At 35.0% G+C, this 22,768-nt stretch overlaps 1 protein-coding gene and 1 pseudogene across 1 annotated transcript in view; both read right to left on the reverse strand.

The window, feature by feature from the left end:
• Positions 1-13,534, reverse strand: part of LOC137632379 (mucin-2-like) — a 54,420-nt gene extending 40,886 nt beyond the window's left edge. Inside the window, exons 1-3 of the mRNA XM_068364314.1 lie at positions 13,428-13,534; positions 11,694-11,821; positions 3,860-4,103 (exon numbers count right to left, since the gene is read on the reverse strand). Coding sequence (XP_068220415.1) covers positions 3,860-4,103; positions 11,694-11,821; positions 13,428-13,534 — 479 coding nt within the window. The remainder of the gene's footprint in view (positions 1-3,859; positions 4,104-11,693; positions 11,822-13,427) is intronic.
• The window catches only part of LOC137632486 (uncharacterized), a 256,035-nt pseudogene that overhangs the window by 184,180 nt on the left and 49,087 nt on the right, over positions 1-22,768 (reverse strand).

The raw sequence follows: 22,768 nt of genomic DNA on the forward strand, positions 1-22,768 counted from the left end.
AGTATTCAGTACGTGATCCTAAAACCAGTATTCAGTTCATGATCCTAAAACCAGTATTCAGTACGTGATCCTAAAACCAGTATTCAGTTCGTGATCCTAAAACCAGTATTCTCCTAGCTCAAGTTGCAATAGTCTGCAATGATCCGCAGTACAGTCTTTGGATCAAGTCACATTTTTTCAAGGCATGCCCCAGCAAGCTTTTATCTAATTTCCTATTCCATTTATCTTGCAATTACCTTATTTTTTTTACCAATAACTACCTATGTACTCAATCGATTTCCATTCTCTTAACTTGTTCTATTCTATTCATTCTTTTTTCCCCTTCAGTAAAAGCTCATTTTCTACATAAGACTGCTTGAACATGACGATCAATAATAATAATAATAATAATAATAATAATAATAATAATAATAATAATAATAATAATAATAATAATAATAATGATAATAATAATAATAATAATAATAATAATAATAATAATGATGATGATGATGATGATGATATTCTAGAGTTGATTCGATATAATTTTGCGATGATCTAATAAGAATTTAGAACTTTGAATCAGGATGAGGTTCCATGATTTTTTAAAACAATGTAACACTTAGAATTGAAAAAAAAGCAAATCAGAATATGGCTAGGTTAAGTAAAATTTGGAAATTTAATCGCCTGAAATTAGAAATAAAAATTAGGCTATATATCAGTTTAGTATATGGACATGAGTCGTGGTATGAAAATGAAAGAATCTCCAACAGAGTTTGTAGATTACAAAACAAAGCCCTAAGAAGAATATTGGGTGTCAAGTGGCAAGACAGGATTAGAAATGAAACTATAACAGAGATTACCCGAGTGCCATATGTGGATGAGAGATTAGTTCACCAAACTTTTAACTGGGCTCCACAAGGCACTAGAAGAGTTGGAAGACCCAGACCTACATGGCTGAGGACTATGAAGTGTGAAGTGGGAGATGATGAATGGAGAAGTATTGATTTAAAAGCTCAAGATGGAGACGACTGGCGAAATCTATAAGAGGCCCTTTGCGTCAAGGCGTGGAGAGGATGATGATGATAAACATTTAAGGGACATCCTAATTAATTCAATATTGATCCCCATCTCATAACAAATATACATATATATATATATATATATATATATATATATATATATATATATATATATATATATATATATATATATATATATGTGTGTGTGTGTGTGTAAATATGTAAGTATATATATATATATATATATATATATATATATATATATATATATATATATATATATATATATATATATATAAATATATATATATATATATATATATATATATATATATGTATATATATATATATATATATATATATATATATATGTGTGTGTGTGTGTGTGTGTGTGTGTCTTTATAAATGTATACAGTTAAAACATTGGTCGTACAATTGGCCTTCGCCTAGCTAAACATGTTATCCAAATACAATACCTTTATCTCCCTCTCTGCCCTTGTGTATTGTGTAATATAACAACCGATAGAATATTGACAATTTTTTCAGAGGCTAATGGTTTTTATTTCATATCTTTCCATTGAGTTTTTATATTATTTTGAAATCAAAACACAACTGTACCTCAGTTACGGTTCTGTACTTCATTCATGAAGTAATACGTGGAAAATACGACCCGAAAAGTACACAGCGCAGATTACGAAAATTGTTTACGAACATGTTTGACAGGAAATTTGTCAGGATGTACACTTTCAGTTTGCCATAGAAATTCATCAATATAATTGCACTATAGACAATGTTAGACTACCAACAGAATGGGAGCAAGTGTGAAAATTGCAATATAGCCATATATATATATATATATATATATATATATATATATATATATATATATATATACATATATATATATATATATATATATATATATATATATATATATATATATATATATATATACACACACATATATCTATACATACATACTGTATATATATATATATATATATATATATATATATATATATATATATATATATATTTATATATATATATATATATATATATATATATATATATATATACATACATACTGTATATTTATACATATATACATATATATATATATATATATATATATATATATGTATATATATATGTATATATATATATATATATATATATATATATATATATATATATATATATATATATATTTATATAATCATCATCATTATCAAACGTTTCTAGTCCACTGCAGGACAAAGGTTTCTGACATGTCCTTGTTCATTCCTGGGGTTTGGCCAGTCTTCATCAGCACGCTGGCCACTGCGGATTGGTGATGGTGGGAGATTATCGTCTTTATCGTCTGATCAATCACAGCAAACAAACCTAGTATGAGTAGCACTGACTAGTACAGTTTTGCTTCATGTTCTCTAGGAGTATGGTCATTCTCTTAAGCAAATTCTGTTTTTTCCTTCAAAACTAGCCCTAGAAACTTTGCAAAGGCCTTTGACCTCAAGCAAAAGGGGACCACCATCATAAATTTTGGAATATTATTGTCAATTTTGAGGATTTTAATATTCGCTCTAGAGTTAACTTTGAAAATGCAATATGATCAGCACAATCCAAATATAATCCTTCGAAACTTTAATGTCTTAATTTTGAATAATCTTGACATTTTCCATGTTTATTAAGCAGGTTTTTCTCCTATTGCAAATACATTAAACGTATTTCTTACCCTTCCATTCTTAGCTATGATTTTGTATTGAAATTGCAACTGAAGTTCGTTCCCTAACAATGATGAGATGGGCAATTGTGCTCAAGGCGTCCGTGGTACATCTTCCATGTATATATATATATATATATATATATATATATATATATATATATATATATATATATATATATATATATATATATATATATATATACAGGGTGTCCCAGAATAATGTATACACTCTTTGGATTGTTATGTATGTTCCGCAAATTCGTTGAATGGAAGAGTAGTTACGTTACGACAAACATCATTTATAATTCAAAAGTTAATAACAGTAAAGAAGTATGGTATTTCGTGTATGCAAAATATTAAGATCAAAATGATAAAACTACGAGAGGAAGATGGAGACGACATTACGTGCGTCATTAGTGTAATATTTACACAGAGTCACATTAATTGAAATATAATAAAAAGGCTTCAGTGTCTCACGTTTCAAAAAAAAAAAAAAAAAAAAAAAAATCAAGTTCGTTTACCCTTGATGGATACTGGCGTCAATAAAACTACAAGAAAGTTTTATTTTTCAGACAAAACTTATAACGATGCGTATGCATCCCTGTACATCGCAATTCCACCTAATCATAAACAGGATGAAAATTAAGAAGATGAGCGAGCAATCAGCATACCGTGCATATAACCAAAGATAGTTTCTTTCCACCAGATCTTGGCCCTGATCTACTTCATAATCTAACGAATTCATCTCTAGCTCAAACCCAAGAATAACAGGAATTTACCATGTGCTATTTCTTAACCCTTTCACCCCCAAAGGTCGTACCGGTACGTTCTTGCAAAACACTATTATTTAAAAGTTTTTGCATATTTTTGATAATTATGAGAAACTTCAGGCATTTTCCAAAAGAATGAGACCAACCTGACCTCTCTATGACAAAAATTAAGCCTATTAGAGAAATTAAAAAAAATATATATATATCAAAGTATGCTCGAAATTTAACCTTACCTTGGGGGTAAAATGGTTAACTCGTGGAAAACCGTTGGAAAACATAGTGATTTGAGTACTATAATTTAGATATCACCTACATGAAAAATGTAAGAAATAAAAGAACATCTTTTAAAGTTTAACTCTAACCTGTGCGGAAGAGTGAAGTAGTTAAAACTCTGAAACTGTGAAGTGGCCATCCTGGATCCTGTCAATATAGTTTTGATACATATATTGACAGGATCCAGGATGGCCACTTCACAGTTAAAACTCTGAAACTGTGAAGTGGCCATCCTGGATCCTGTCAATATAATTTTGATACATATATTGACAGGATCGAGGATGGCCACTTCACAGTTAAAACTCTGAAACTGTGAAGTGGCCATCCTGGATCCTGTCAATATAATTTTGATACATATATTGACAGGATCGAGGATGGCCACTTCACAGTTAAAACTCTGAAACTGTGAAGTGGCCATCCTGGATCCTGTCAATATATGTATCAAAACTAATGTAGCCTACCCCGACTGATCAACGTTTACTTTCAATGAGTGAAAATGTTTGCAGGAATAATAAGCAATTACATTTATTATACTTTAAGGGGAAAAAACATTGGACAAAATATGTAGAGTGCATAATTATTATAAATTCATTGAGTGATTAAGTGGCCTATGTATTTTCGAAACATTTATGCAGCTTGAAAAGTAATCCTAAAAACAAAGTCGACTTCGTTGTTAACATGAATTTCGAAACATTTATGCAGCTTGAAAAGTCATCCAAAAAACAAAGTCGACTTCGTTGTCAACATGAATTTCGAAACATTTATGCAGCTTGAAAAGTCATCCAAAAAACAAAGTCGACTTCGTTGTCAACATGAATTTCGAAACATTTATGCAGCTTGAAAAGTCATCCAAAAAACAAAGTCGACTTCGTTGTTAACATGAATTTCGAAACATTTATGCAGCTTGAAAAGTCATCCAAAAAACAAAGTCGACTTCGTTGTTAACATGAATTTCGAAACATTTATGCAGCTTGAAAAGTCATCCAAAAAACAAAGTCGACTTCGTTGTTAACATGAATTTCGAAACATTTATGCAGCTTGAAAAGTCATCCAAAAAACAAAGTCGACTTCGTTGTTAACATGAATTTCGAAACATTTATGCAGCTTGAAAAGTCATCCAAAAAACAAAGTCGACTTCGTTGTTAACATGAATTTCGAAACATTTATGCAGCTTGAAAAGTCATCCAAAAAACAAAGTCGACTTCGTTGTTAACATGAATTTCGAAACATTTATGCAGCTTGAAAAGTCATCCAAAAAACAAAGTCGACTTCGTTGTTAACATGAATTTCGAAACATTTATGCAGCTTGAAAAGTCATCCAAAAAACAAAGTCGACTTCGTTGTTAACATGAATTTCGAAACATTTATGCAGCTTGAAAAGTCATCCAAAAAACAAAGTCGACTTCGTTGTTAACATGAATTTCGAAACATTTATGCAGCTTGAAAAGTCATCCAAAAAACAAAGTCGACTTCGTTGTTAACATGAATTTCGAAACATTTATGCAGCTTGAAAAGTCATCCAAAAAACAAAGTCGACTTCGTTGTTAACATGAATTTCGAAACATTTATGCAGCTTGAAAAGTCATCCAAAAAACAAAGTCGACTTCGTTGTTAACATGAATTTCGAAACATTTATGCAGCTTGAAAAGTCATCCAAAAAACAAAGTCGACTTCGTTGTTAACATGAATTTCGAAACATTTATGCAGCTTGAAAAGTCATCCAAAAAACAAAGTCGACTTCGTTGTTAACATGAATTTCGAAACATCTATGCAGCTTGAAAAGTCATCCAAAAAACAAAGTCGACTTCGTTGTTAACATGAATTTCGAAATATCTATGCAGCTTGAAAAGTCATCCAAAAAACAAAGTCGACTTCGTTGTTAACATGAATTTCGAAATATCTATGCAGCTTGAAAAGTCATCCAAAAAACAAAGTCGACTTCGTTGTTAACATGAATTTCGAAACATTTATGCAGCTTGAAAAGTCATCCAAAAAACAAAGTCGACTTCGTTGTTAACATGAATTTCGAAACATTTATGCAGCTTGAAAAGTCATCCAAAAAACAAAGTCGACTTCGTTGTTAACATGAATTTCGAAATATCTATGCAGCTTGAAAAGTCATCCAAAAAACAAAGTCGACTTCGTTGTTAACATGAATTTCGAAATATCTATGCAGCTTGAAAAGTCATCCAAAAAACAAAGTCGACTTCGTTGTTAACATGAATTTCGAAACATTTATGCAGTTTGAAAAGTCATCCAAAAAACAAAGTCGACTTCGTTGTTAACATGAATTTCGAAACATTTATGCAGCTTGAAAAGTCATCCAAAAAACAAAGTCGACTTCGTTGTTAACATGAATTTCGAAATATCTATGCAGCTTGAAAAGTCATCCAAAAAACAAAGTCGACTTCGTTGTTAACATGAATTTCGAAATATCTATGCAGCTTGAAAAGTCATCCAAAAAACAAAGTCGACTTCGTTGTTAACATGAATTTCGAAACATTTATGCAGCTTGAAAAGTCATCCAAAAAACAAAGTCGACTTCGTTGTTAACATGAATTTCGAAATATCTATGCAGCTTGAAAAGTCATCCAAAAAACAAAGTCGACTTCGTTGTTAACATGAATTTCGAAACATTTACGCAGCTTGAAAAGTCATCCAAAAAACAAAGTCGACTTCGTTGTTAACATGAACGTGAAATGAAATTTTGTTATTTCCCGTCGTGTAATGGGATGAATTTAGCCACATAATGGATGTGATTTTAAAATAGGTAGGTGATCCAACATGCAATCAGAAGCAAGATATTCAGGTTTGTACCATATACAGTGCATTCACGGTGAATCTAAATGGGATACTGTACGTTTTTTTTTATATTAGAAATTTAGTTAATTTCTTCCCCAGCCTCTGTCGGGGGGAATGGAATACTGCCAGCAGCCATAAAGAGTAAGAAAAGCGGGACAGTGATCTAAAATAATCGAGGAAAAACATAAAAGTGTATTTGAGAATGAAAAGCAGGGACAGACCCACCTTATAAATTTGTGACTTAGTATACATTTTCATCATCGTGTATCTTTGCATTACTATTCTTGTTAAAGTGACCCGCCTTTCCCAACCCCATCAAGTGCTATTTTCAAGGTTGATGGGCCAGGCAACCAACCGAAGACCGATAAATACATTATGAAGGGATTAGAGAAAGTCCAACCTAACCCTTTTAATCCATCAATATAAACCAAAAGATCTCGCTATGGTTTTTTGGGTCACAAAACGATCAGTTCCTTTCCCGAATGTCTTTTCACTTTTACCTTGCACTTGTTGGCCTAATAATTAAAGAAAATGACCAGCTAAAATTCCTTAAAGCTAGAGGAGAGAGAGAGAGAGAGAGAGAGAGAGAGAGAGAGAGAGAGAGAGAGAGAGAGAGATTTTCTGTTATTGAATAATTATGCAAATACATATTTGCTCAATCTCCAAACCAATAATAAAAATCTACTAAATTTGTTTTTCACGTAAAATAAAATAAATGTACATAGATTTAACTCGCACATGACATATTACACTATATACAGACGGTCACATACATACACACATAGCCTAAAGCGCCTTCAGGGGCTCTAACCGCTTTCCATCTCGAATAAAAAGCTTACTCTATTTTATTCCCTTTCATTCAGTGTTTATAAAGCTTATCACCCTATATTCCTCTCTCAGTAAGCTCAAAATTCTATGAACTTCCAATTCTACTGCCCCTCAGCTACACATGCCTTTCATATTAGCAGTTTCCACTGATGTATGCAGGGCATGCCAGCGTTTAAGCATTATTCCAACAAGTAGACGGAATCTTTCTTACAATATCCTCCCTTAATATGACCCAACATATCGCCCCCATCATAAACTATCATAGCTTATTAAAGTAAATATCCAAAATGATACAATGAAGGATGAAAAAAAAAATTTCCTCAATTCCATGTGATATAAGTAATGATAAATATTTTCTTTGATTTATAAGTAAAGCTAAAGAATATAAAATTCCAAATTAGGAAGATTTTTTAACTACTAGTAGATAAATTATTAAATCTCGATTAAAAGCGATTACATTATTTACTAAAAGTTTGTTCATTTAATTTAGAAAGATGTTCATCCCAGAGAGGAAACTTCAAATGTGAACAATGAATGAGAACGGGGAAAAGGAAAGCAAAGAAATATTGGTTAACTCTTTCTCTGCTATAAATAAACACAAAAAAAGAAATATTGAGATAATCACTTCAGCAAAGTAGCAAATCAATTAAAAGGAAGATAACAAATTTAAATATAACCAAATAAAAACTCTATTTAGCTGTAAACGTTTTCCTCAAGCGTAAGAACACAAACACAGAACAGTCGTCTAACTTCCTCAAAAATCAACATTAACATTAACGTATCCAACACTGCCTCTATTAGGTAATTCTGTAAAGGTTTCGACAAACATACAATCTTCTGGAGCACTATAAGAAAGATAAAGGTCAACAGCAAAGTCTTTACAGTCTGAAATTAAACCGTTTCTGTGATTGGAACGTTATTTCGTAAATGAGACCTGTTTGAAAGGGAACTTATTTGAATCTCTTGAAGGTGCATCTCACATGAGAGATCCATTAAATGTGAAACATCTGTCAGTTTCTTGTTAAGGATTCTTGTATTTGCCCTACGTGAAAATACGTGATAAAGCATCTCATAAATGAGATCAAATTGGAAGGTGCAATACCTTGTAATGGGATGGAGAGATAATATTAATCTCGCAAATGAAATGATAAAACGTAATTCCAGAACTAAACGGTTAGTTTAAGGAATTTATTCATCACCTCCAAGATCCAACAGAATGGAAACGTTGCTTGGGAAATGATTTACAAGGAGAACCTCGTTTATGCGATACTCGAAGCTGAAGTGATGTCAAGCTCTATTAAAATCAGAATCTAGTTGAGTCTCATTAATGAGACACAGAAGACAGAAACGAACTAGGTTACAGGGGACATTTGGGTTACAAACATTTCCTAAAGAGGGCGTGTTTTGACAGATTTGTAAAATAACAGTTGAGAATCTCCTTGACGAGATTTAAATCATGGCGACATCATAACATTAATAATTTAATCTTATTTACGAGAGCATGCGGGTACAATTCTCATGTAAAACACGGAAAATATCATGAATCTCTACCCCAGTGAGATTAAAAATATACATTTTGACGTACATGATGAAGGACACTGTCATGAGCCTAGAAAGAACCAGCAATATTTTTCTCATTCTTGTAGTGTATCTTATATACAACACTGCCAGAAGAAAAACAGTCTCATTTACGAATTCCCGTGAAATCATTCTTATTCATGGAATAAGTCCATAGGTTCAGTTCATCAATGGGAGCTAATTTCGGTAATGTTGAGAGCGGAAATCTTATTCACGAGGTTCGCGGAGGGTTAAATCATTTATAGTCACTCATGCGTCAACACGCGGTGCCAGGGTTCGACATCAGCTTTAAGACGCAACTAGAATCATACGTAATCTTGTCCCAAACTTCCCTGAGGTCAATCACGAGACGACGTCAAAGATCGAGATGGGTACGAGAGAGAGAGAGATTCTACAACACGTCAATGAGGGAATGATTTAGTAATCTGGCATAGCAATTCCAAAGGTTACAGATACCGATTTCTTAGTGATGCTAGTTACAAGGGTAATTCGCCATGAATCGAAGGGTACGGAATACTGCAAAATTTAATTACAAGGCACGTTTCAACTCATGACAGAACAAGGACTCCAGTTATCACATGAGAAGAGATGACACAGATGAGCTTGAATACAAGCCTACACAGACACTGAATAGTCTGGCCTATTCTTTACAGATTCTCCTCTGTCCTCTTACACCTGACAACACTGAGATTGCCAAACAATTCTTCTAGGAGAAGGACACTCCAAAATTAAACCATAGTTCTCTAATCATGGGTAGTGCCATAGCCTCTGTACCATGGTCTTCCACTGTCTTGGGTTAGAGTTCTCTTGCTTGAGGGTACAATCAGGCACACTGTTCTATCTAGTTTCTCTTCCTCTCGTTTTATTAAAGTTTTTATGGTTTATATGGGAAATATTTATTTTGATATTGTTACTCTTCTTAAAATATTTTATTTTTCCTTATTTCCTTTCCTCACTGGGCTATTTTCCCTGTTGGGGCCCCTGGGCTTACAGCATTCTGCTTTTCCAACTAGGGTTGTAGCTTAGCATTTAATAATAATAATACAATAACACAACTATCTAACTTAGCATACAAACAAACTCAAGACCTAGATGTACGTTTAAAGCACTATTTTAATGCAAAGTACCTCCACAAATGTGATAAGTTATATTTTCCATGTAGTTAGCACAAACAAAAGTTTTATCATTTTTTTTTTTTCAATCGTTATTTTCTCATATTATACATCAACAGAATGAAGAATAAAATTAACAAAAAACTAAGACTGCTAATGCCTTGTTTTCCACTCTTCCATTTGCTTGTAGAGTACTCATATGTTTATCAAACGGAAAACTCGGAAATAAAATTATCATAGTTTGATGCTACTCACAGAGAATCTTTGCTCGAAATGCAGAGAACTTCAGTCACATTTTACCTGGAAATAAAAAAACACACAATTTAGCAACATTAACCCATATTATTATTATTATTACTTGCTAAGCTACAACCCTAGTTGAAAAAGCAGGATGCTATAAGCACAGGGGCTCCAACAGGGAAAATAGCCCGGTGAGGAAAGGAAAACGTGAAAAAAAGTATCCTCATTTTAAGAGTAACAACATTAAAATTAATATCTCCTATATAAAGTATAAAAAACTTGAACAAAACAAAAAGGAAGAGAAATAACATAGAACAGTGTGCTCGAGTGTACCCTCAAGCAAAAAGAACTCTACCCCATGACAGTGAAAGACCATGGTACAGAGGCTATGGCACTACCCAAGATTTTGAAAACAATGGCTTGATTCTAGAGTGTCCTCCTCCTAGAAGAGCTGCTTACTACAGTAGAGCTAAAGAGTCTCTTATACCCTTACCAAGAAGAAAGTGGCCACTGAACAATTACAGTGCAGTAAACCCTTAACTGAAGAATTGTTTGGTAATCTGAGTTGTCAGGTGTATGTGGACAGAGGAGAATATGTAAGGAATAGGCCAGACTATTCAGTGTGTGTGTAAGCAAAGATTTTCATACACTCAAATATGAACCAAGTTTGAAATCCCTGTGACAACGATGTCCAAACTTATGGCTGATTACATGAACTGGACATTTTGCTTGACCCTTGATCTTGACATTCCAAAACTTAATAATTTCCAGCTTTTTAAATAAAGGTTAAGCTCTGCAAGTTTCATTACTCTACGATTAAAATTGTGTCCAGGGAGTTGTTCAACAAACACACACACATAAACAGGGGGTAAAACATAACCCCCTTCCAACTTCGTTGGCGGAGGTAACAATAATAATAATAATAATAATAATAATAATAATAATAATAATAATAATAATGATGATAAGCAAATTGTTATTCTAATAAAATTCTGTTGGACCTTCACAATCGTTTCTGTTCGCACAAAACGCGCCGACACTGTCACGGTGACAGTGATGTGGGAGGGGAGGGTAGGCTGGAGACTAGTTACACTGAGAGGGCTTAGGAATAATAAGGTATCTGTTTGAATAAAAAATTTGCCATCATCATAATAACTTAGCTAAGATGTATTGTATATTTCACTTTTTATCTAACAGCGTATTAAAGTACATTATGATAAATGCATATGAACAAACAAGGTGCGTTCACTTTGTGTGTGTGTGTGTGTGTGTGTGTGTGTGTGTGTGTGTGTGTGTGAGAGAGAGAGAGAGAGAGAGAGAGATTTTCTACATCTTTTCTATGGCTTCATGCCACTTGACATACCACGCATATCTGTATCTCCTGCGTAAACAGCCTTCGGTTTCTTCGGTTTATTTGTTTTGTTCTTTACTTGTCTGATATCGAGTAAACGAATGAGATAATAGCCGCGGCAAACAAAACCAAAGACAAGTCTGTAAGTATAAACAAAAACAAATAAGATTTATTTATTTTTATATCTTTTAAAGATCCCTAACAAAGAATATACATATCCATAAAACTGCAGACTCATAACTATATGATAAAACTGATCACGATGAACCCAAAAAAAAAAAAAAAAAAAAAAAAAAAAAAAAAAAAAAAAAAAAAGGAGGCGAGAAAATTTTAACCTTCGCAGAAATATGCAAAATCGAATCTCTGACGCCTCGAATAATGTAATCCATCTCAATGAAGAGCTCGTAAGCCAAGAGCGAGTGTGACAGATTACCGGTAGATTAGTTCAACACCTCGGAGCTGGAGGATTACTCAACCACGAGAGAAAGAACAATTCCGTTAAGTACAATTTTGCATTTGCATAAAAAATAAAAATCCAGTAAAAGATTATTTGTATTTCATATAATTTAATCTAATAGTGTTGTGTTTGCTAGTTTCCCTATGTATTGTAAAGACCATAGACGTAAGAAATTGAGTGAGTGATGTGACGGGCCGAGAGAGGAGTTGTGAACTCAAAGGCAGATTGGAAACGACTGAGTTATTTATTAAGGAACACTCTTCTTTATATACAAAACCTCAAGGCAACAGGACATGACCTGTTCGAGAGACAGACAATGTTACAGAGCAAAACGGAGACATGATCATTCAGGTTCTTTTTAGTGCGAGGGAAGAGCGCAGATACAAGCATAATATATACAAAATAATTATGTACAATTGTGTGACACACGGTTGGTACAGTGACATGGTCAGTCCTTTAATGAAAGCTTCTGGATTCTCCTCTTGGCAACTGCCTTCTCTTTTACTAACTGGCCAGTCTAGTTTAGACCAATTCAGTACTCTTCTTAGGCTACATCCAACGAACATCTCAGTAGGCTGCCACGTCCGACGAACATCTCAGTAGGCTGCCACGTCCGACGAACATCTCAGTAGGCTGCCACATCCGACGAACATCTCAGTAGGCTGCCACATCCGACGAACATCTCAGTAGGCTGCCACATCCAACGAACATCTCAGTAGGCTGCCACATCCGACGAACACCTCAGTAGGCTGCCACATCCAACGAACATCTCAGTAGGCTGCCACATCCAACGAACATCTCAGTAGGCTGCCACCTCCAACGAACATCTCAGTAGGCTGCCACATCCGACGAACATCTCAGTAGGCTGCCACATCCGACGAACATCTCAGTAGGCTGCCACATCCGACGAACATCTCAGTAGGCTGCCACCTCCAACGAACATCTCAGTAGGCTGCCACATCCGATGAACATCTCAGTAGGCTGCCACCTCCAACGAACATCTCAGTAGGCTGCCACATCCGACGAACATCTCAGTAGGCTGCCACCTCCAACGAACATCTCAGTAGGCTGCCACATCCGACGAACATCTCAGTAGGCTGCCACCTCCAACGAACATCTCAGTAGGCTACCACATCCAAAGAACATCTCAGTAGGCTGCCACATCCGACGAACATCTCAGTAGGCTGCCACATCCGACGAACATCTCAGTAGGCTGCCACATCCGACGAACATCTCAGTAGGCTGCCACATCCGACGAACATCTCAGTAGGCTGCCACATCCGACGAACATCTCAGTAGGCTGCCACATCCAACGAACATCTAAGTAGGCTGCCACATCCAACGAACATCTCAGTAGGCTGCCACATCCGACGAACATCTCAGTAGGCTGCCACATCCGACGAACATCTCAGTAGGCTGCCACATCCGACGTGACTGCTGAGTTCGACTGTCGTAATTTCTTTCTGCCTCCTTCAGGGCGTTCGAGTGAAAGAAAACCACAGGCGATGGACGAAACCTATTTTAAATATGCCTTAAATAACAAACTTTAAATAATGCATGATAGGCACCATTGTATTATAACAATGAATAGCAACTGTCAATGGCTACAAAAAGAAGGTAACTATAATAACGCCTCAAATATCTCACGACGTCTGATTGCATACATCGCAAACATTCGCCACTAATAAAGGCATCTAAACTTGTTCGCGCTGTCACACGGTACACGTTTTTTTTTTCCACGGAAATTAGCATTTGTATCCCCAGGATGATGAATTAAGTTGTTTTTTCTGGACTCTCTCTCTCTCTCTCTCTCTCTCTCTCTCTCTCTCTCTCTCTCTCTCTCTCTCTCTATATATATATATATATATATATATATATATATAGAGAGAGAGAGAGAGAGAGAGAGAGAGAGAGAGAGAGAGATTGCAGCGACCAAAGAAACTATCAAGTTTGAGCGGGACTCGAATTCCTGTCTGGTATATACACACATTTACAATCTCTCTCTCTCTCTCTCTCTCTCTCTCTCTCTCTCTCTCTCTCTATATATATATATATATATATATATATATATATATATATATATAGAGAGAGAGAGAGAGAGAGAGAGAGAGAGAGAGAGAGAGAGAGAGAGAGAGAGAGAGACAGAGATTGTAAATGTGCGTATATACATCCGTATATGTGCATGGGTCGTTGTAGCTCAGTCGTTAAGTCGCAGACTTCCACTTCGTGACTCAAATTTCAAACTCTGTTCAGGTTTGATAGAATCCACTGAAATATGTCCCTGCCACCCCCGTAAGCGAGGAGTGGTAAGGCTAGCGTCATGCCAGCGAAGTTCAATACTCAATCGTGGAGTTCAATACTCAATCGTGGAGTTCAATACTCAATCGTGGATTTCTAAAAGTGTTCGATCCTAGACTATTGCTCGCCACTCCACTGAGTTGGAAATAGGCACCGAAAATCTGCTGGTGTCAAGGAAAAGGCCGTCGAAGAGATAATAAAAGGCTGAACACTTATAAAGGGTGATATATATATATATATATATATATACTGTATCTATCTATCTATCTATCTATCTATCTATCTCTATATATATATATATATATATATATATATATATATATATATATATATATATATATCACTGTTCTTACTTTAGGGTTGTGGTGGCCGATGTGGTAACGTCCCTGAAGGGTGAACACCAGACAAGAAGTCGAGTCCCGCTCAAACTTGATAGTTTCTTTGGTCGCTGCAATCTCACCATCCTTGTGAGCTCAGGCTTGGGGGTTTGGGAGAGCCTATAGGTCTATCTGCTGAGTCAACAGCAGCCATTGCTTGGCCCTCCATGATTCTAGCTTGGATGGTGAGGGGGCTTTGGCGCTGATCATATGTATGTATGGTCAGTCTCTAGGGCATTGTCCTGCTTTATGAGCGGTATTTGTTACTGGAACGTTTCTTCATTGAAACTAGAGAATAAATCGAACATATCTCAAAAGACTATTCTCCAGAAAAAGAACTACATTATATCCTTCTAAAACTAATTTATCTATAGGTTGGATGTCCCTCTTTGCATATATCTAAAATACATTAAATCGGAATGGTTGACATATGCAAATAATTCAATAAGTTCTAGTGAAGAAAATGAGTAGAAAATATAGTGAAAGTTTGGAAGTATTTACAAAGCGAGAATGTTAACAGTAATAGTTCATAAATTATGGTTATGGTGGTAAATGTAAACCACGAAGATGAAGCAATGCATATTGATATGAATGAGGGAAAATGCTGGCACTTGATTCATATGTGAATCTGTAACGAAGAGAAGAGGAGGGAAAGTGGTAGCAGCAGAGTTGCGCAAAATATTAGGACAAGAAATATGCACTTTTTGGAGTAAGTGAAGTATGGATGTTTTAAAAAAAAAAAAAAAAAAAAAAAAAAAAAAAAAAAAAAAAAAAAAAAAAAAAAAAAAATCTGATCTTGTGGAGATAAATTGAATGCCTAGTTTGTATGGCGTAGGATCAAGATGACAGTGAGAAGCATAGAGGTATGTATGAAGTAAGCAATAGTTTCAAGATAGTTCAGTGTTTTGAGAAAGTTCAGTGTTTTGAGAAAGTTCAATGTTTTGAGAAAGTTCAGTGTTTTGAGAAAGTTTGGTCGCGTGGAAACGAGGGAAGAATTTGGGTTCTAAAAAACATTTCAAAGGGTTGGGAGGAAAAAAGGTCTTTCAATCCAGTTTTGTGTCAGCATCTATTGCCACTTATTTCTCTTTTCAAAATGAGAATTGAAAAGATATCATCCCCACCCATACAAATTGGGATGATCAGTCATTTGCTTTAGGAGACAGGCTAAGGAGATCATAGGTTTTATTTTATATAAAAACGTTGCACTGTCATGAGAGAGAGAGAGAGAGAGAGAGAGAGAGAGAGAGAGAGAGAGTTAGTTATCTGCAGAAACGCGCTAGGCCAAATTTATTAAAAAAACATTTTTCTGATAAATTAAACTATTTTATTTCGTCGTAACAATATATTATCATTTAAGATGTAAGAGTTGCCTATCACATTTCTGTAGCTTACTGCATCAATGTTTATTAAAAAACATTTTTCTGATAAATTAAACTATTTTATTTCGTCGTAACAATATATTATCATTTAAGATGTAAGAGTTGCCTATCACATTTCTGTAGCTTACTGCATCAATGCTACAAAAGTTACCAAAACCATAAAAATTTAAACAACCTAAAATAACTTTGTCTTGCAATAGTATTATATCAAATCAGGATTTGGATTCATTAACAACGATTCTGAGTCATTCATACCTAATTTCCAGCCTGGCCAAGCATCAAGTACACTTAAACATAGAAAACAATAATTATATTTTTGTAATACTTTCATGTTTCATTTTAAGCTACAAAAAGGCTTTTATACTGTAAATTTCTAAAAGCGCCACGAAATCAAGGTCTTTGTGCCTTAACCCTTTTACCCCCCAAAAGACGTACTGGTACGTTTCACCAAAGCCATCCCTTTACCCCCATGGACGTACCGGTACGTCCTTGCAAAAAAATGCTATAAAAATTTGTTTTTCATATTTTTTGATAATTTTTTGAGAAAATTCAGGCATTTTCCATGAGAATGAGACCAACCTGACCTCTCTATGACAAAAATTAAGGCTGTTAGAGCAATTTAAAAAAAATATACTGCAAAATGTGCTGGGGAAAAAAATAACCCCTTGGGGGTTAAGGGTTGGAAATTTCCAAATACCCCGTAGGTAAAAGGGTTAATACGTGCATATAACATACATACACACAATCTAATATATATATATATATATATATATATATATTATAAATATATATATATATATATCATATATATATATAAATACATATATACATATATATATACATATAGAATGTGTGTGTTTATGCACACGGGTGCATATAATACCCCATTTATAAACGAAACAAATCAAAGTGTAAAATTCTTAAATATCATTGGAAGGAAATCATGCACCACATCCCGGAACGTCAATAAAATTATGCAAACATCTACACTACACACCAGATAATACCATCATATTTACCCAATAATTCATGAATATTGATAATAACCTATCCCCCATCAAAATTACATACAATCACCATGGAATCATTAGAAATGCCATTACTGAAACTAATAAAGCGGGTGGCATTGCAGCTATAGCCATAACTGCAATGATTTTACAGAAGTTAACAGGTTCTAATGAATGGGGGGGGGCATTTAAAACAACTTTGTTGGTTTGGAGAGGTGTTAGAAGAGATTCTTAATCTTAATGCCTTCTTAGAGAGAGAGAGAGAGAGAGAGAGAGAGAGAGAGAGAGAAGAGGTGTTAGAAGAGATTCTTAATCTTAATGCCTTCTTAGAGAGAGAGAGAGAGAGAGAGAGAGAGAGAGAGGTGTTAGAAGAGATTCTTAATCTTAATGCCTTCTTAGAGAGAGAGAGAGAGAGAGAGAGAGAGAGAGAAGAGGTGTTAGAAGAGATTCTTAATCTTAATGCCTTCTTAGAGAGAGAGAGAGAGAGAGAGAGAGAGAGAGAGGTGTTAGAAGAGATTCTTAATCTTAATGCCTTCTTAGAGAGAGAGAGAGAGAGAGAGAGAGAGAGAGAGAGGCTAATTTAAATACAGCTACAACGACGCAGGTGTCATAACAAGCTTGTACACATGCAACGTCTTTGATCTTGAATGTATGATTATTCAACATGAATGATATGTATGTTGGCAATGATTTATATCTATGTATACCACATAATAGTGATTAATGTTCAACCTTACTCACCACATACGAAAGTATTACCTCTTTCTACATCGGGTTTATCACACTCAAGTTTGAAGGTAACTCATGTAAGGCGGAGGCAAGGGACAGGACAATGTCCTAGAGACAGGACAATACTCTGGAGACTGACCAAATATACATATGATCAGTCTCTATCCCCTTTCCATCAAGCTAAGATCAGGGAGGGCCAGGCAATGGCTACTGATGCTTCTGCTGGTAGACCTATAGGCCAAACTTCCCATACGTAGCTCAAAAGGATGGCGAGACTTCAGGCACTACTAGAAGGTATCGAGTATGAGCGGGTATCGAACTCCCGTCCAACGGATTGTCGTAGCTCAAAAGGATGGCGAGACTGCAGGCACTACTAGAAGGTATCGAGTATGAGCGGGTATCGAACTCCCGTCCAACGGATTGTCGTAGCTCAAAAGGATGGCGAGACTGCAGGCGCTACTAGAAGGTATCGAGTATGAGCATGTATCGAACTCCCGTCCAACGGATTGTCAAGCATGAACGTTTCCAATAGGCTACCAGAACCCTTAATGGACTTCCAGCAGGAAACGAAGATACATGATATTCCTCAACACGTTTTTCGTTTCCTCGACTATATCAAGGACAAGAGAATCGAGTCTGCAGTGTCTGAGTTCTGAGTGTAATGGCAGAAAAGTCACGAAATATTTTAGAAGTCTGAGCTTGACTAGTTATAATTTTGACAATTTTTGATGCCCCAAACTTTCATTTCCAGATTCTATCAACTATAAGTTTTTCATTACACAGGAGGGGAAGTGGTGATAAAAAAAAAAAAAAAAAAAAAAAAAACTTATTCCCTAGAACTATTTCCAGGATAATTAGGTTCTGATGATAAAAACTGACAAAATTCATCCTTTAATTCTAAAAATAGCCTCTTCAATACTCTCACACCGTACTGTAAAAACTGGTAGCTACGATGCAAGGTTGTGTTATCACCACCATATAGCAAATATAGATAATATAACAGCTTAACAGGTTCAACTGGCATCATCGAAAGATACCGGTGGGTACCTGAAGAGAATGACACCAAAGAATATAAAATATTACAACTAAAAAGAATAAGAAATACAGGGACAAAATAGGGTTATGACTCACTAATCATTTCTATACTCCTTATACCATCTCTTGGTTTCTATCCAAGGTGGCTGTTTTTATCAATATTACATTTGTCAAAACATCATGATTTGTTTTGAATTAACTTCAACGTATAACTTTTAAAAAAAATAATTATCATGAAATGAATGTGGAATAATGGAAAATGATAATTTGCATGAATATCCGGAGAAAATTTAACTTATGATAGTAAATGAAAGAAGAATCTATCACAAAAAAAAAAAGTTAGAAAGGTAGCAGGATGTGCACAAAGGATTGAAAAAACTTGGAGTTTTCTATATTCCAAGGATGGCATGTATAAAGGGAACGTCCAGTTCCTATATTTCATGGAAGTAGTGAAGATATTAAATGATACGGAAAGAAAGAAAAAGTTTAAAGCTATATAGAGTTACAATTTTTACTGCTATATGAAAAGTAAGAGAAGTGGTTAAGGAGAGAACTGTGAAAACAAGAAGTGGTAAAAAGGTAACGGTATGTGAACAGATGAATTAGAGTACTTTAAGTACTTGATACCATTAAAGGGAACAGCGTCAGAAGGGCCCAGCCTTTGGCTACTTCAGCAAGTCTTCAATAGTAAGTTTTTTTAACGCCATTTTTCTTGACCCTAGCAATTACTGGTATATACAGTATATCCATTTCCAACTTTGTAAACTTCTAGGTGGTAACTGGGATCTAGCCAAGTCTCAGAGATTCACAGCCCGAGTTCTGATTAAATTTTTTCCTTCAATCTTGGACTTTAAGATAAGAATATATACTTTATAAAAGCGATGTCTTAAAATATTTGACGTCACATGTGTCGATATCCAATCAAAATTGCCTTCGAATTTCATCCTCTTTCCAAAGAAAGTAAAGATCCAAAGATAAACAACTGTGTTCATCTACCTATCATAATATATATATATATATATATATATGTCCACTATCTCATCTTCTTTCCAAAGAAAGTAAAGATCCAAAGATAAACAACTGTGTTGTGTTCATCTACCTATCATAATATATATATATATATATATATGTCCACTATCTCATCTTCTTTCCAAAGAAAGTAAAGATCCAAAGATAAACAACTGTGTTGTGTTCATCTACCTATCATAATATATATATATATATATATATATGTCCACTATCTCATCTTCTTTCCAAAGAAAGTAAAGATCTAAAGATAAACAACTGTGTTCATCTACCTATCGCATATATATATATATATATGTCCACTATCTCATCCTCTTTCCAAAGAAAGTAAAGATCCAAAGATAAACAACTGTGTTAACTACCTATCACACACACACATATATATATATATATATACAGTATATATATATAAATAAATAAATATATATATATATATATGTATGTGTGTGTATGTCCACTATCTCATCTTCTTTCCAAAGAAAGTAAAGATCCAAAGATAAACAACTGTGTTCATCTACCTATCAACTACCAAGACGAGGATAAACGCCCTTGTAAAATGAAGTCCCCCGAACTCCTGCCTCTCCGCATAAAGATTACGCAGTAAGAGGACAAGAATAAAAACCGAGAAATGAGAAAACACAAAAATTCCTGGCACGTAACGCAAGACGCCAAGGAAGCCACAGGCGTAATTCATACGCGCACGGAACACGTTCGATATTTATAGAAATAATACTTGGGAGTTTCAGCTTTGAAAAGCGGACGGTATTTCTCCGGCAACCATTTATCATCTCATTCATACGCTCCCCTTCCCAATTTGTCATACGTTCATTCATTCTCTTTCATGCACTCCGCTTTCATTCGCAAGGCCGTGTTCTTCTTTATTTTGCCTGTTCATTCATTGACCTTTTACCATTTTTATCATTTACTCGCGGTGTTCATCTCTCCCTTTTCTCCATCCCGGTTATAATCATTTATTTCAGACCCTTCGTTATCTTTTCATTTATTCAAATACCATGTGTGTGTAAGCGGGAGAAAGAACACTACTTAGTATCAACTCCTCGGTCTATAACTCGGGCACCTTTAAATACCGCCCCCCCCCCCCCCCCCCGCTTCACCACAGGGAATAGGTAATAAATAACCCAATTTTAGAACACGCTAATCTATGGATACTCTTAAGAACAAGAATGCAGGTTTAAGGACCCCCCCCCCCCCCACACACACACACACAAGCGCGCACACTGACATCATCCACGAAGCCTATGATTCACTTGCTTTTCCAGGATTTGGTTTTTTCCTCCTGGTCGGGGAGCGTGTTGGGTGATAACGGTACCCCTTCGTTCCAGCCAACTCTCCCTTAAGTCTTCAAGAGCTTCTTTCCCAGGAAATTTGGTGACAATATCTGTACTAGGAAAAGGGAGGAGGGGGGAAAAAGGAGGGGGCTGAACAGACAAGCTTGATGAAGAGGGTTGCCGTGGAGTAGGGGGATATGGAGAGATATATAATTCAATTTTTTTTTTTATGAAATGAAGATGTCTGGTGCAAAGCAAACACATTGACAGAACGAGAACAATTAACGGAACCCCCTACAAAAAAAAAAAAAAAAAAAAAAAAGTGCTTATGGACGCAGAAGACAAAGAAGTATTTTCAATAATGAAAACGGTATAAAATCGTTCCTATATCCTTAAAATACACATTGACGCATAGTTTGTATACTGTTCCGGCAAAGCACACACATTCTCTGAAGACACTAAAGATTTAAGTCAATAAAACATTCGTCAACTGAAACTGATCTTTCGATACAAGAAGTCAAGGAATATTCATCCATGAAACATTTAGTGGAAAAATGAATCAGCGATTCACACCAGGTAATAAAGAAGGCCTTGTGCGCATTTCGCCCTAAATTACCGCCCACACAAAGCTTGCCTACGCTCTCGTTGCTACAGCCACCAGCAAGACACCACTATCTCAGACAACCAGCTCATCCCCAACGCCTCTTGTAATACCTCCCGTCATTATTATTATTATTATTAATTGCTAAGCTACAACCCTAGTTGGAAAAGCAGAATGCTATAAGCCCAGGAGCTCCAACAGGGAAAATAGCCCAGTGAGGAAAGGAAACAAGGGATATTTCAAGAATAATAATAAAACAAATATCTATGTAAACTATAAAAACTTTAACAAAACATGAGGAAGAGAAATTAGATAGAATAGTGTGCCCGAGTGTACCCTCAAGCAAGAGAGTGATGATTCAGTTCTTTTTGAAAATACCAGAGGGAATATCAGCGATTTTACTACGTCTTATGGCGATGAACACAATAAGAACATATTTTCATATCCATCTTATTGGATTCCACATACTCTCGTCATACCAGTAGTGAGTCTATTAGCAATCTGATTAATATTACGATGTCAGTGAACATATCAAGAACATCACGCTAATAAGCATGTTATGTGCGACGTCAAGAACAGCAAATCATTAATCTAATGAACTAATTGATCAAATAAGTTGAACTAACTGAATAAATAAGTATCCAAACATAACGAAATCTATATTATCATTATTACAAGGAAATTACAGAGTTGGCCCTATTAACATGGGGGAGAAAAAAATATTACTTATATTAATGTTAAATAAACAAATAAGATTAAATGCATATTAAATATGATGGATACGGAATGAATTATAAAATAAAAATCTGTGATAAATAAAAATTTTAATTTTATCTATAAAACATGTATCTTTAAAAAATGACAAAAAACAAATCATACTGTTTAAAGG

Source organism: Palaemon carinicauda, chromosome 41 (genome assembly GCF_036898095.1).
Source record: "Palaemon carinicauda isolate YSFRI2023 chromosome 41, ASM3689809v2, whole genome shotgun sequence".
Taxonomy (NCBI): Eukaryota; Metazoa; Arthropoda; class Malacostraca; order Decapoda; family Palaemonidae; genus Palaemon; species Palaemon carinicauda.